Here is a 16705-nt window from a genome sequence, read left to right as displayed (position 1 = left end):
AGAGACTCGTTCAAACCCTTTCAACTAGAACCCTTTTAAAAATAAGCAATTTAAACCGGTGAAACGTACAGGTCATATAAAAAGTTAAGTAATTTGTAAGACGATAATGATTTTACCAAAAAATGGGACTAATTGTATTTTAAGCGTAACTGGCTTAGTTTTGATGCTAGAAACTTTTGTAAAAAATAAAGCTTATTTTAAACACTTTAAAAAAGTTCTAATGAGTTCCCCGAAAAGTGTTTCATTTTTTGGTTATTTCACGCTGAAATATTCGATTTGGAATTTGACGAATAAGAAAAACTTTTCGTGAGCTACAACTTTACTTTTACTGGGTCGATAGACTTCATTTTTGTTTCATTTTTTTATAAGCTAGATACATTTTTGCTAACAATATTCTGTTCGATCAAATACTTACTCTTTGAACTATTTACGAAAAATCGCATAACAACGTGGTTTTTTGTTGAACAATAAACATTTTTACTCATAAATAACTCAAAGAGTCTTGAGTTGACCACTTCGTTTCTGACATTGAAAATTACACGGTATCGCCATATTTTACGTTTATTTACTGGACTGTAACAAATATAGGTATTTGTTCACATGTTGGATTTAGTAATTTTTTAAAGGGGGCCCCATTTCCAATTCCGCGGGGGGGCCCCGACGGAGTTTGTTACGCCACTGATATGGTCCGTGTTTTATGTAGTTTCACCGACATAGTTGCGTTCTTGTATGTATTGTAAATTAACCTTGTGTATCGGTAGCCAATGCGGCATGCTTGTAGTGCTTCCAGAATTTTGTCAAATTCTATCGTGTCAAAGGCTTTATGGAAATCTCCAAAAGCCAAAACGAGTGGTTGATTGTAGTCGAATACAACAGAGTCATGAGTACACAAAAAGAAGAAGAAATCTAGTAATATACCCTACAATTTGAAAAGGTCATAAGGTATTTTAAATTTAATTGTTAAACCTACTATTATAAAAAAATGTTTGTCGTGTTTTTCGAGGCCTACAAGTTGCGTACAGCAAATAAACATATCATAAAGACCCATAAGTACTCCGAATGTAAATATCTCCTCCATCTCCACACTGATATAAAAGTAAGCTTAGTTGTTAGTTCCGATAGTTCCCCTTCCAGACCCTTCCGTACATTTATCTCTAATTACCTTGTTGTGGTTTGGTTAAGTAGATATTCGACACTTCAAAATTTTTATGAAAATGTTGCGGCACTCGATAGGTACTTTAACTCGCTTTCAATAATTCATAAAAGCAGAACGGATCATTTTTAACATTAGTATCCTTTACGGACTAGTTTTTAAAAGTAGCATTGATAAGAGTTAACTAGTGAAGTCTGAACTGCAGTTACCTTTATCATCCATTCGTTGGTCGGAACTAGTGAAATTGTAACGCGCGTTTTGACTGTTGTGACTATGAAGTTATTTGATTTTTCTAAGTTTAAATCCAGAATTTTTCAATATTTGGCGGCACTGGCAGGTGAGTTCAATTATTCTATTACCATGTACTTATTACTGACCATGAATATGTTATAAATGCCAAGGTAAGTTTGCTAATGATTGTGAATTTGCAAATAATTTGTAAGTAATTTCAAAAAAAAGTCAATTTGAAAATTCTCTATTTAATATTAGCTGTCTTATTATAAAAAGTGTTTAAATATTGCTCTATCTATTCATGGTTATCCTACGCTTCTTCTTCGTTTAGGTTTGTTTAAAGAGTGTTTTGGTTAGTTGGTAAGGAAAAGTCGCCTATGATGGCATAGTGAGTGTATTTTGGAACGCAGTCCACTTATTCTGAAAACTGATGTATTAGTATATATGCTAGATAGTCGTTTTGTAGTTTCATATAAAGTTTATGGTGCTCTGATGCTTTTTGTGAGAATAGCAAAATTATACATTTTTGTCAAGTCCCGTAGTAATATTACACAAAATTAAAATTTAGAATCCAGTAGAGTAACTAGAAGGAAAGCTTAAATAAGGCCTTGAATATATTTGTTAGACATGTTTGTTGTGTGCGTTATTTTGAAGTTATTTTTTGAGTTAAGATTTTTTGTCTTCTTTTAATAAAATGCCGATTTTTGCCTATGATAGCACATTTCAGGGTATCCAATGATGGCATAGGTATGCAATTATAGAAAGTCCAGAAGAAAAGCGTTTATAAGCATCCATTATTCACTCCAAAAATACTAATGACGAAATATATCTTCGAAATCTGAAATTAAAATGCCAAAAGCTAATGTGCGTGGACCTTCATTTGTACAAAAAATAAGGACCAGTATTGTAAAATTGTAAACCTCCTGTAAACCAGAAAATAAAAAAAGCGAAAACGTGGGAAGAACGGTATGCTCAATTCTACTCCAGACCTGATTTGAGCTTAGACAGAAATAAGAAGGAAAAGCAATTTAATAAAGAAAAAAACTGCCAAGAAGGGTCACGCAGAAAGTTTTCGTGGAAAAAATAGCAGTTAAGAAGAAGAACAAGCGAAATTCTGGAATGATCTTAAAGACGACAACCCTGATGTCGATTGTTTGTATTATAATGAACTGTACTACTCCCTATCTAAATCAAAAGAAATATGAATTCGGCGACAGACATGCCATTCATGGTGCCATGCATAATGTGCGGATGTGGAAAAAAAGTAAAACAGTTTATATTATGGGAATTGTGTTTATAAATAATGTTATTTGCTTAATATCCTTTTAATTAAGTTAGTAGAATATTACGAATTTATTTTTAATTGTTGTTTTTATTTTTCGTAATAAAACATAAAAAAATAAGTTCCTTTGTTTTAAAATAAATGGTGTGCCATCATAGGAAACGTGTGTCAATGTGTACAATATTGTATTGTACTTGTAAGTTCGAATCACTTGGCACCACAAAAATGCTTAGAAAATTTTAAATACACTTAAACATTGAGTTAAAATTAGGTATGCCATCATATGCGACTTTCCCCTATATATTTACTTGGTATGTACTATTATAGTGACACTTTCCAATCATCCGGGATATTATCAGTAGTAATTGCACAAGAGCTCTAAAATTCTATATTAATTTTAGAGATCGAGTGCAATTTGTTGAGATTATTTCATGAATAAAACTGTTCAAAACCAAAGTTTTATTGTAATTTATTTATGTAAGTACAAATTAGTACAATCCAACACACAGTTGTTATAAATATTTTACGGTTGAAAGTCATCACTTTTATAATTTTTAAAACATTAATTGGCGTTAATGTCACTGAATGTATTTTTTCGTAGCAACGAAGGGCATCTGACGTAATATACTTGACGACGGGAAATTATCAAAAATTATCGATTTAATTTAGATTTATGTAGCTTTCTATTGGTCAGAATCTCCTATGAATGAAATAATCATTTTATTCATTATTTTAGTAATATTTGTTATTAGTCTGGGCTGATTATCGGAAAATAGGCCATTTTTGGGAAAAGTTATTTACCAGCAATTTTATTGCTGGAATCGAAGTAATAATATAGATATGCAAAGTCCGCAGATAGTGAGCTACTTTTTTATAAACAAAATGGAGCCCGAAAATTGTGTTTTTTTCAATTATTGCTCTATAACTCCGAAGATTTTAACTTTATAACAAAAACACTCAAGTAAAAATTCACCACAATTAAATTCTGCATAGAGATATGAGTTCCCGATCTGCTCCGACGAAAATTTTCCTCGGAAAATGCGGGTTTTCCCAACAAAATCTTTAATTTTCAAATAAAGTTTTAGATAAGTAATTATCTACCAATAATTAAATAATTTGGTGACTTAAAAGCCTTCTTGGTTTAGATTATAGTTCCAGAAGCTGGTGAAAATTGAACTAATATTTTAGCAACAATTCAATTGTTAATTATTAATTTACGGTCGCAACAACAACCAAAATAATTATGATACACTGATCAAACTTTGAAATCTTATTTAACAATGCCTATTTAACATTTTGTCGACCAAATATAAATTTTTTATTTTTTTGCATAATCTTTAAATGTTTAAAAGCAAAAGTTATAAACAAATTAACGTTTCTCAGAAAGTTTTTATTATATTCTAATTTTAAAAAATAGTTAAAATGCATATTTCAAATATCTTGAAAATAAATGCTTTAAAACTTTTTTGCAACTATTTGCAAAAAAGTTATAAAACAGCAAAGTAAACATACGATTACTACGTTGTTTATATATTTTTTAATTCTTTCAAAGCGTAAAAGCGTGAGTTTAAAGTATAAGCTAATTATTTAAAAAAAATATCGATTATTAGTTTAATGGTTACATTTTAATTAAAGATTATAAATCTATTTTTGAAGTTATACTTCTTTACGCGCGATATGAGGGTGAATTTTTATATGTTAAAACCTACGATCCGGGCGCATGCGCATTATAACTTTGTTCTGATTGGATGTTCAAATGACATGTCAAAAATTATTCAATATGTCGGCTGTGGCAAAGCTGTGGTTTGATTATTTATGGTTGTTGCGTTTTGAAATTTGTGTGAAAAGAAACAACAAACAAAAGTTAGTTAATAGTTATACAGCCTTTTTAAATAGTTTTCATATATATTTTTGGACTTTTGGACTATTTTGGACAAGGAAAACTCATTCTAATTTGGTAAGTAGTTTTTATTATAATCATATTATAATTATACATTTGGATTAGGTTGGAATAAACTTATTTTCTCAAGAATGGGGATTTTAGAGAGAAATCCGAAATTAGGTCCGATTTTTATTTCTAAACTATGATTTTTTGGCGTAGATTTATTTATCTAGTAGGTATGTAATGCTTTGATTTACATGCTTAATTTGATTACCAACAAAAGTTCTACCAATCTTCATCTCATATATTGTTTTCTTACTGTTTTGTTATATTTTAATATTCTCTTCCACAAAAATCAATCTACATAATTTGATTTAAATTCAGAATAACTGTCAAACAGTAAAACGTTCAGTTGCCCTATTTTTCCACATGACAAATAATGAGTAATTGGATGAGTGAGTCTAGGCTTCGATTACGAATCAAAGCGTCCCCAAATTCGCGGGTTCGAATCCCGATGCAAGTTTTTATTCTTTTATTTTTTTATGCATTTTATGATTGTAAGTATATTTATTATATAATTTTTTTTTTTTCAGAAAATGCGTATTTAAAATTTTTGCCAACAATTATTATCGTTCAGAAATAATTTTTTCTTTGTGGCATTTTTCAATGTGTTTGTGTGCGTTTTATTCTTTTATTTTTTTAAATTTTTGGTATTGTCTTAATAAATATTTTTGGAAAGTAGTAAGTATTAAAATTAGTTTAATATTTAAATAAAATATAAATAAACTGTTTAAAGTACATTATATCGATTTCGTTAAAATCACATAATATGCAATAGAAGTATAACTTCTTACGTGCGTACAAAGTACACACACATTCTTTTTTTTGTAATTTACACGCGCGAAAGTAGACTAATACAGTACCGTAGCTAAAATTTTCACTCGAAGCGGCGGCCGCCGCGCGACATACACTTAATAAATAAAATTATAATATTATGTATGCTGCGTGTCAGTCGCTTCGAGTGAACATTTTAGCTCCGGCTCTGTATCAAGTCTACTTTCGCCCTAAAAATTGCAAAAAAAAAAGTATTTTTAATCTTTGATTAAAATATAACCATTGAACTAATATTTGATATTCTTTGTGAGTAATTAGAATGTACCACAGACTCACTTTTAAGCTTTGAAACAATTAAAACAAATTATAAACAACGGAGCAATCGTATATTTACTTTGCTGTTTCATAACTTTTTTGCAAATGGTTGGAAATTTTTTTAAAGCATTCATTTTTAAGACCTTTGAAATACGCATTTTAAGTATTTTTTAAAATTAGAATATAATAAACAGTTTCTGAGAAATGTTAATTTGTTTATAACTATTTTTGAAGTTATACTTCTCTACGCGCGATATGAGGGTGAATTTTTATATGTTAAAACCTACGATCCCGGCGCATGCGCATTATAACTTTGTTCTGATTGGATGTTCAAATGACATGTCAAAAATTATCCAATATGGCAGCTGTGGTTTGGACGGTTGACGGTTTGGTTATGTATGGTTGTTGCGTTTTAAAATTTGTGGGAAGAGAAACAACAAAGGTTGGTTAATAGTTATACTGCCTTTTTAAATAGCTTTCATATTATATTTTTGAAGTTATACTTCAAAATGTTTTAATTTATGTATGTATCAGTCCAGAAACGGTGTGGAAAGAATATATTAGTGTTTTTAAATATATTTTTCTACAAACGTGTTAAAAATGCAATTTTTAGGACTCCATAGGAGCGTTAAAAATGCTACTTTAAGGCACTAGTGCTTTAAAAATTTTAAGGCACTGCAGTTAAAAGTGAATTGTCAAATTGTGAAACGTCAAAATATTTATATTTCATTTATTAACATTAATATTAATAATACAACTTGCGCAATTTGAAAAAGGTGGTTTAAAAGGTTTTTTATTATAATTTTGTGTCTTTGGATTTGTCTTCCTTGGCCGTAAAATAATAAAACATCTATTTTTATATTTCACTTGTCACCGTGATGTATAATTATGTATATCTGAAATGTAAGTGCATACGGCTTGATGGCCTTGTTGGTAGAGCATTAGACCAGAGATCAAAAAATCGCGAGATTGCGGGTTGAAATCCCGGACGATTCATATTTTTTCTTTTTTTTTTTTAATATTTGGCATTGTTAAGTTTTGGTTCATTTTTGGTAATTATTGTTAATTTTTTGTATTGTAACTGTTAAGTAGGTATATTTATTTCGTTGAAATTATATTATAATAGAAGTATAACTTCTTACGTGCGTACAAAGTACACACACATTCTTTTTTTTTTAACATTTAAAGATTATGCAAAAAAATGAAAAATTTATATTTTGTCGACAAAATATTAAATAGGCATCACATCTTTATAATCTTTCTAAGTTTGATCAATGTCTCATGATTATTTTGGTTGTTATTGCGACTGTAAATTGTTAATTAACATTTGAATTGTTGAACAATTGAATTCGTTTAATTTTCACCGGCTTTTGCAGTTATAATCTATACCAAGAAAGCTTTTATTTCACCAAGTTATTTAATTATTGATAAATAATTATTTGCCCAAAAAATTTATTTGAAAATTCGAGATTATGTTGGGAAAACCTACATTTTCCGAGGAAAATTTTCGTCGGAGCAAATCAGAAAAAACCTGCCTCTATGTAGAATTAAATTGGGGTGAATTTTTATTTAAGTGTTTTTGGCGTAAAGTTAAAATCTTCGGAGTTATAGACCAATAATTGAAAAAAACACGATTTTGGGGCGCCATTTTGTTAATAAAAAAAGTAGCACACTATCTGCGGACTTTGCATACCTATATTATTAACATATAGGATCATAATATTAGATTCCAGCGATAAAATTGCTGGTAAATAACCTTTCTTTGTACTTTACTAATTAGACCAGCGTATTATTACTATTTTTTTTTTTCAAAATTTAAAGATTATGCAAAAAAACGAAAAATTTATATTTTGTCGATAAAATATTAAATATGCCTCTCATCTTTATAATCTTTATAAGTTTGATCAATGTATCATTATTATTTTGGTTATTATTGCGATAGTAAATTGTTAATTAACAATTGAATTGTTGCTAAAATATTCGTTTAATTTTCACCGGCTTCTGGAATTACAATCTACACCAAGAAAGGTTTGATGTCACTAAGTTATTTAATTATTGATTAATAATTACTTACCTAAAACTTTATTTGAAAATTAGCGTTTTTGTTGGGAAAACCCGCATTTTCCGAGGAAAATGTTCGTCGGAGCAAATCGGGAAAAACATATCTCTATGCAGAATTTAATTGCGGTGAATTTTTATTTGAGTGTTTTTGTTGTAAAGTTAAAATCTTCGGAGTTATAGAGTAATAATTATAAAAAAATACGATTTGTCGGCGCCATTTTGTTTATAAAAAAAGTAGCACACTATCTGCGGACTTTGCATACCTATATTATTAATACATAGGATCTTATAATTCGATTCCAGCAATAAAATTGCTGGTAAATAACTTTTCCATGAATTTTGCTAATTAGCCCAGAGTACCTATATCCATTTTTTTTAATTTCTGTTGTTCTATCCACTCTAGAATCTTTTCTATACTTCAACGTCTTTGTTGCTTGTTATAATCCTTTCCCGTTTACTGGTTTGTATTGTCTTGGTTTATATCAGTTAATACTCCTTCAAAATGTTGTTTTCATCTATTAAATATTTGTGTTGTTTCTGTTATTAATTCTCCATTTTTATCTTTAATGCTGTATATTTTATGTTTTTTGTGTTCTTATCGTCTTCAGGGTTCTGTAGAATAGCTTTTGGTATCTTCTTTCATTTTATCTCCGAATTGTTCCCAATTATCTCTCTTTGCTGCTGTTACCAATATTTTCACCTTTTTCTTTCATTTTTGTAGTTATTGTAATTCTCGTTTCTTTTATCTTTCAGATATTGTTTATTGTTTTCATCCTTTTCCTTCAATTTTATTTATTTTTTTCACTGTTTCTTTATTGAGTCTTTTTAACTTGTCCACATACCTACTTCCTTAGCTACCTCAAGTAGTAAATCCTTAAAGTTGTTCCATAGGTTGTTTATATCATTATTGCCTTCTGTTTCTTTTAATGTTCTCTAAGATTTCCATTTATTTCTTTCTCAAATATTTGGCCATTTCTTTGTTTCTTAACGTATACGTTTACATCGTCTCTTTTTCAGTTGGTTTTTTTCTTTTCTGTACTTGGTTTTTCGTTTCTTTTTTTTTAATTATATCCTTTACGGACTGGTTTTTAAAAGTAGCATTGATAAGAATTAACCAGTGAAGTCTGAACTGCAGCTACCTTTATCATTTGGAACGTATTTATTCATTCGTTGGTCGGAATTGGTGAAACTGTAACGCATCTTTTGATTTGATTGTTGTGACAATGAAGTTGTTAAATTTTTCTAAATTTAAATCCAGGATTTTTCAATATTTGGCGGCGCTAGCCGGTGAGCTTGGTCTTCAATTATTCTATTAGGTACTTATTAATGACCATTAATGTCAAGGAAAGTTTTCTAATGATTGTGAATTTGCAAGTAATTATTATTGTTTATGTAGACTTCACAGGTACCTATAAATTAGTCAGTCTTTTATTAACACTTAGCGATTGAATACAAAAAAGCTATTTTTATATATGAAGGGTACAGGGGGAAATGTTGAATGTCAAGAAAGCTGAATTCTAAAAAAAGTAAATTTAAAAGTTTGAAAATTTGTTATACAGTGTAAATCAAAGGCTTCGTGATTATGCTTTATTATAAAAACTTAAAAATATAGCTATATATATACATATTCATGGGTAATTCAACACTTTTTTACATTAAGTTTGTAATTTAGTATTTCTTTATGCCTTGTCCAGTCTTCCTGACTTTGCCAATCATTCTGGCAATAATTTTTCTTACTAGTCGATATTCAATATACACTGAAGATATAAAAGCGTGAAAAAGAAGACTGCCATAGGTGAACGATATTCGATTATAGTTGGGATACAGGATGCACTGGAGACATAAAAGCATAAAAGAAGTCCATCTTTAATGAGAGCTTAAAGAAAGATATAAATAAAGTATATTTAGCGTACCTATGTACTTTTAAAGAAACATTTTTTTTCTTCTGTTTTTGGTACTTATGCCCACATTATTGTATAAAAGTAGAGAAAAGAGTTAAAAATGTCTTACCGTCCTTTTCGCAGGTATAAATATTGAGAAAAACATTTTTCTTGGTGATGAAATCTTTGACGAATTTAAATCTGACATCTAAACATTCGCAATTGGCAAAAATCAATAACAATGCAGCAACCTTCATTGTAAAACTCTGACTGAACTAATTGCAATTCGACTATTCAGATTTAAATTATACTCCACGTTCAACATGTGCCGAAGGTGTCTATTGTGTTTTTTGTTTAAAATATTCTTTTGTATAGATACAGAAGAAAACGGTCGAAAATTTTAAATTATTTCTACTTTTCAAATATTCATAAGGATGTATAGGGTGGATAATTAAGGTGTGTGCCTACATATGTGAAATTATTAAAATAATTGCAGAGTTTGTGGACTGTAATGTTGAATTTCAAACCATGCCCTCCCCCCTTAAATATGTCATTATTTTTCTGCGGTTTTTCTATTTCGAGAACTTTGCTACTAAGTATACCATTTTTCTTTTGCATCCATTTTCTTTTGGTTTCTTTTGAATCGAACATGATAAGAATTGTTTTAACAGCGTAACCGGTGGGAATGAGAAGACGGGGTAGACCAAAGCTGAAGTGAATAGACGGGGTAACACAGGATACTTTGGAAAATTCAAGCAAGAGACGAAGGGGCAGCACGACGAAGCAACAGCTTGAGGAGAAGGGCGAGTCCTTTTCAGGCCTGTAGCACCGTAATTAATAAATAAGTTTGTCTAATACTTTAGATAATATTAATTTATTGAATCGGGTTTAGGTCTTAGCGTAATAAAAAAATACGTAAAAAACAAAAGAAAAAAAAACAAAAAAAACTTAATAAAAAAAATTAAAAATATAATAAAAAAATTGTTAAAAAATATAAAAAAAATAAAAAAACAAAAAACAGAGTAAAAAAGTTAGTAGTAGTAATAGTTATAAATCTAGATACTGATAGTAGAGGATCCGATATAAGGTCGATTTGCACCGATCTATTTAATGGATAAAAATTATTGGATATGTAATTAAGTATGTTAACAATTACAAAAAATAAGGGTTGCCCGATCTAATCTTGTTTTAACTATAATTAATTAATAATTAAAAAATTACATTTTTTTTATGAATTAAAAAAATCGACCCTGGCAGATATTATTTCAGATTTTTTTGATCATTTTAAACAAAAAGGGTCTTTTGTAATTTTTCTCTAAAGTTGATCGTTTTCGAGTTATAAACAATTTAAAACTGAAAAAAGAACGAAAGATGACAATTTTCAAGGCTCAAAAATGCAAGTAAAAAATATCATTTTTGTAATCATCAAGTACATAAATTCAAGTTTAAACCTTTTTCTATCAGGTTTCGATAAGAATTTTAGGCATGCTTTATTCTAAAACATATTTTTTTAATTGTTAATGAGGAAGGTTTCTTATGGGGAGACGGGCATTAACAACTAAAAAACAATGTTTCAGAATGAAATAAGCCCAAAAGACTTATCAAGAACTAATAGAATAAGGTTTAAACTTGAATTTAGATACTTGTAATTTCAAAAATGATATTTTAGGCTTATGTTTTTAAGCCTTGAAAATCGTCATATTTCGTTCTTTTTTCAGTTTTAAATTGTTTATAACTAGAAAACGATCAACTTTAGACCTTTTTTGTTTAGAATGACCTAAAAAATCTGAAATAAGATCTGCCCAGGTCGAAATTTACGCAATTTATAAAAAAAATGTCATTTTTAAATATTAATTAATTTAAGTTAGAACAAGATTGGATCGGGCAACCCTTGTTTTTTGTAATTGTTAACATGCTAAATTACATATCCAATAATTTTTATGTATTAAACAGATCGGTGCAAATCGACCTTATATCGTATCTTAGACTATAAGCATAGATTTTGTAAAAGAGAGAATTCAAAACACATTGACTGGCCAGTTGGTTGCTTAAACCAGTGCCACTAAAACACAAACACACAGATAATATTAACAATTAAATAAAACATAGAACCATAAACTAGTTATTAGAAAATTAAAAATGCATTTTTAACTAACCGTACCTAAAGTAAATAGATTTTTTAAGCAATTATATAGCTTAGGTAATAATCCTAATTAGCAGGTACCTGACCGTAAAATTACTCATTAGCTGCATGTTAGCTTGACAAAAACGTTTAAAGCATGGAACAATAATAATAACAATTATTTTAGTACGAATTATTATGAGTACTTTTTCTGAAATTAGAAGAGCAACAATGTATGTATCATAAATAATTGATAGATTGTTTGGACATATTTCATATTTGACCTTGACTGTGGAATTGTGTTTATACAATCCTTATAATAAAACATACATTTTTACCCAATTTAATATGTATTTTTGCAACATTCCAACAAATGTATATACATTTTAATAGGTGTAGTCTTGCGTAGCCAGTGTTAAATAAATAGTATATGTACAATAATATCGTATTCGGTATTTACAGAACGTAGTCTGGAGTTTATGTTTCTTCCTGACATTTCGTCTACATCTTCAGCTTCAGCAGACGTTCTCAGCAGCAGCAGCATTCATCATCTTCTTCTTTAAGTGCCGTCTGCCAATCAGAGATTGAATATCATCATCACTATCTTAGACGAAGCAACGAAGCATTAAACCTAGGAATTTTGTGCAGTAAGATGAATCGTCATGCAACTTTTTGCATTCGATTCGTGAGAGTGTCAGGCAATTTTGTGAAATAAATTGATCTCCGGCAAAAAAATTTTATGCATAAGGAAATGCAATTTAAAAGTGCATCTCGAAGAGGTGAAAATGAAAAATTTAGAATTCAAGCAATATTGATGGAAATGAGTTGAATTTTTATAATCGAGGGTTTTGGGGATTGCTGAGCACGAATTTCATATCGGCGATGGTCTCCAAAGTACCTGGTGCCCATGGTAGAACTCGTCGCTTGGAGTTTTATGTTATAATCATTCAAAATCAGACAATAACCATTACTCTGAGGATTTTGGGGGTCGCTGAACAATAATTTCATGTGTTCGATGGTCTCTAAGGTACCTGGTGCCCAAAGTGGAACTCGTCGTCTGGAGATTTATGTTATAATTATTATAAATCATTTAAAACCATTACTCGGGGAGTTTTGGGGGTCGCTGAACATGAATTTCATGACGGTGATGATCTCCAAGGTACCTGGTGCCCAGTGTGGAACTCGTCGCCTGGAGTTTTATGGTATAATCATACAAAATCAGTCAATAACCATTACTATGAAGGTTTTAGGGGTCGCTGAGCACCAATTTCATGTTGGCGATGGTCTTCAAGGTTAGTGCACGTATTCATAATCAATTTATTTGTATAATATAATGAAAAAATTAATAAAAAAGTAAAATAAAATAAAAAACTATATTTACTTACTTGAAGTCACACAAATTTCTCTCTTCCGCAATTTCGAAAACCAAAATTATAAAACAGCGCAGCTATAGACTGTAGATAATGAAAATTCTTTTAATACCAATCTTAAACGGCTTGATATTATAATATTATTATTTATTTTGTAATTAACAAAACTATTAAGTATAAAATATATGACTCTTTCAAAACACCAACATTAAAAACTTACTTTACACATAAAAACAGAACTACATAAAAGTGTACCTTGGAGGTATTCACATATATACTATGCTTTGTTTTTAAACCAGGAGCAGTAAAATAAAAAGACAGATTCACACCCAAGAGTCAATAGAAAAATCACCATACAATATACATCTTCTTTTTTGGATGATCATATCGGCCTTCGACGGTAATCCATCAACATTATATTATACTAATACGTCGCTAAAGATTTCTAAAACCACTGTTTTTTTAAATAAAAGCAGACTAGAAATCTAAAAATTAAAATATTACCGCTGAAAACACAAAAAATCGCTGATATAACTTAATTACCCTTGAAATGCAAATTATGTCAAAATTTCATAAATGTCATTAGTGTCAAAATTTAACAACTGCTTTAAAAGCGACAAAATTTTAAAATAATTTTTAAATAGCTAATTTTTTAGGATATAATATAAAAGTGTTTTAAGAAAAATTATTAATAAAAATATATTTAGCGACCCCCAAAACACCGAAGTAATGGATATTGACTGATTTTGAATGAATATAACATAAAACTGCAGGCGACGAGTTCCACCCTAGACACCAGGTACTTTGGAGACTATCGCCGACATGAAATTCGTACTCAGAGACCCCAAAAACCCCCCGAGTAATGGTTATTGACTGGTTTTGAATGGTTACAACATAAAACTCCAGGCGACGAGTTTCACCCTGGGCACCACGTAACTTAGAGACTATCGCCGACATGAAATTCGTACTAAGCTTCGTACCCCCAAAACCCCCAGATTTATGGTTTTTCACTGATTTTGAATATATATGACATAAAACTCCAGGTGACGAGTTGCACCCTGGGAACCAGGTACCTTGGAGACCCCGCCAACATTAAATTGTGCTTAGCGACTCCAAAAACCCCCCGAGTAATGGTTATTGACTGATTTTGAATGGTTATAACATAAAACGCTAGGCAACCAGTTCCAACCCTTGGCACCAGGTACATTGGGCACCATCGCCGACATGAAATTCGTACTCAGAAACCCTCAAAACCACAAGAATAATAGTTTTTGACTAATTTTGAATCATTATAACTAAAAACTCCTGGCGACGAGTTCCACTTTAGGCATCAGGTATCTTGGAGACCATCGCCGACATTAAATTCGTGGTCAGCGACCCCAAAAACCGCCGTGTAATGGATATTGACTGATTTTTAATTATTATAATATAAAACTCCAGGCGACGAGTTCCACACTGGGCACCAGGTACCTTGGAGACCGACGCCGACATGAAATTCGAACTCAGCGACCCCCAAAACCCCCAGGTTAATAGTTTTTGGCTGATTTTGGATAATTATAACTAAAAACTGTAGGCGACGAGTTCCACCCTGGGCACCAGGTATCTTAAATGCCATCGCCAACATTAAATTTGTGGCCGGCGACCCCAAAAACCCCCCGACTAATGGATATTAACTGATTTTTAGTGATTATATCATAAAACTCTAGGCGACTAGTTCCACCGTGGGCACCAGGTACCTTGGAAACCATCGCCGATATGAAATTGGTGCTCAGCGATCCCCAAAACCCCCCAGGAAAAAAATTCAACTCATTTCCGTCAATATTTCCTAAGTTCTAAATTTTTCATTTTCACCTCTTCGAGATGCACTTTTAAAATGCATTTTCTTATGCACAAAATTTTTGCCCTAGATGAATTTAGTTCACAAAGTTGCCTGACACTCTCTCTAATCGAATGCAAAAAGTTCCATGACGATTCATCTTACTGCACAAAATTCCTAGGTTTTGGGCTTTTTAGTGCTTTGTTGCTTCGTCTAGCTACAGATTTCACCCAATGACTCGTGGAAACATATTCCATATCCCGTGACGTGATATCATTTGTAATGTGAAAGTTTAAATTCAGCATTTTTAGGCATATTCCAAATGCCTCATGGTTGTTGACAAAACTCAAAATCGAAATGTCATATTATAGGTTTCGAATATTAGGCTTTAACAATGGAAATTCTATAGTGACCTGTTAAGTGATCAATTTTATTGATCTCATAAGAATCGTAAAAAATGGCAAAAATCGTGCAACGTTTATTTATTTAACAGCTTTATAGAACCTGACTTTATTTGTAGTGCAGCCGATATGTGAAACAATTGTGCATTTAATGATAGAAGTATAGCGATACGCTTTAATTACTATTTTTGCTAATTGTAATTTTAATATTTTTTCTCAAAAACAAAACAACGTTAGTCATTCAAACTGCATATTCAAATACGAAGGTTATGGCCTTACCCTGTGACATCTGTTGTTCGTCTATGCGGCAACAAACTGCACCCTCATTAATTAAGTATTTTATCAGACAGTTAATGTGTCAACAGCTAGCTATGCATTCGAAATTATTTTTCTTAAAACCGTAAAAGTAGACGCCAGACTTGATAGTGATTTATGTGATCATCTGGTCAGGGGAAAAGGAATACAAACATGATCATCGTTTGTGGTTGCTTTCTTTAGTCACTACGCAGCATGCGAACCATTCACACATACCGACGCGACCCTCTCCGAGAGACCTAAACGAACACATTTTCGTTGCAAAAATAAAATTACCGTTTGTTTTATTATATCCATTTTTAATTAAATTCCGCAACTCACCCATCGGAATAGAAGTATACAATTTGGACCACATATACTGTACATATAAAGGTTCAAATTTAGATACGAGGCCATTTCAGTTTTTGTTTCTTTTACAAAAATGGCGGGCATTCAAAATGGCGACTATACATATGTGACTAATAGCACCATAACTTTTGAACGAGATGTCAGATTTCAACCAAATTTGGTATATAAGTTCTTTTTTTGATGAGTAAGATCGAGGTCTTGAATCGGAAGAATCAATTTACCAGAAGTTGTGTTTTTACTGTTATTTTTATGTAAAAATATGTTGTTTCCTTTTCAAATTTTTTACCCTGTATATATAAATTTTTCAAAAAGATAATACCGCCATTGAAAAGAGTGTAATTTTTTTTTGGAAATATTTTGAATTTTTAGTTATGTTAATTACTATTTAATAAATGCATAACGTATGTTCACGTGTACCTATGGGCGACAGATTCATTTTGAATGCCCGCCATTTTTGTAAAAGACAAAATCTGAGATGGCCTCATATCTAAATTTGAATATGTGTATCTGTAGTATGTGTGGTCCAAATTATATGCTTCTACCATTAAACGCACAATAATTCTTATATTATCATTTGCACGAATCTGCCCCACATAGGTTCCTACATGTGAAGATCCGTTATGCATTTTTATTAAATGGTAATTAATATAAATAAAGAGTTCAAAACATCTCCTAAAAAATATTTTTACGCTCTT

The 16705-nt window shown here is 30.7% G+C and overlaps 1 protein-coding gene across 1 annotated transcript in view; it reads left to right on the top strand.

Annotated features, from left to right (window-relative positions):
- The first annotated feature begins 1148 nt into the window (after positions 1-1148).
- Positions 1149-16705, top strand: part of LOC114325558 (facilitated trehalose transporter Tret1) — a 34708-nt gene continuing 19151 nt past the window's right edge. The window contains exon 1 of the mRNA XM_050647407.1: positions 1149-1490. Within this exon, the coding sequence (XP_050503364.1) occupies positions 1427-1490 (64 nt within the window). The 5' untranslated portion in view covers positions 1149-1426. The remainder of the gene's footprint in view (positions 1491-16705) is intronic.

The sequence above is a fragment of the Diabrotica virgifera genome, chromosome 3, assembly GCF_917563875.1.
Source record: "Diabrotica virgifera virgifera chromosome 3, PGI_DIABVI_V3a".
NCBI classification, from domain to species: Eukaryota; Metazoa; Arthropoda; class Insecta; order Coleoptera; family Chrysomelidae; genus Diabrotica; species Diabrotica virgifera.
The sequence above is the reverse complement of the archived record's forward strand: the minus strand, read 5'-3'. Positions and strand labels throughout refer to the sequence as shown.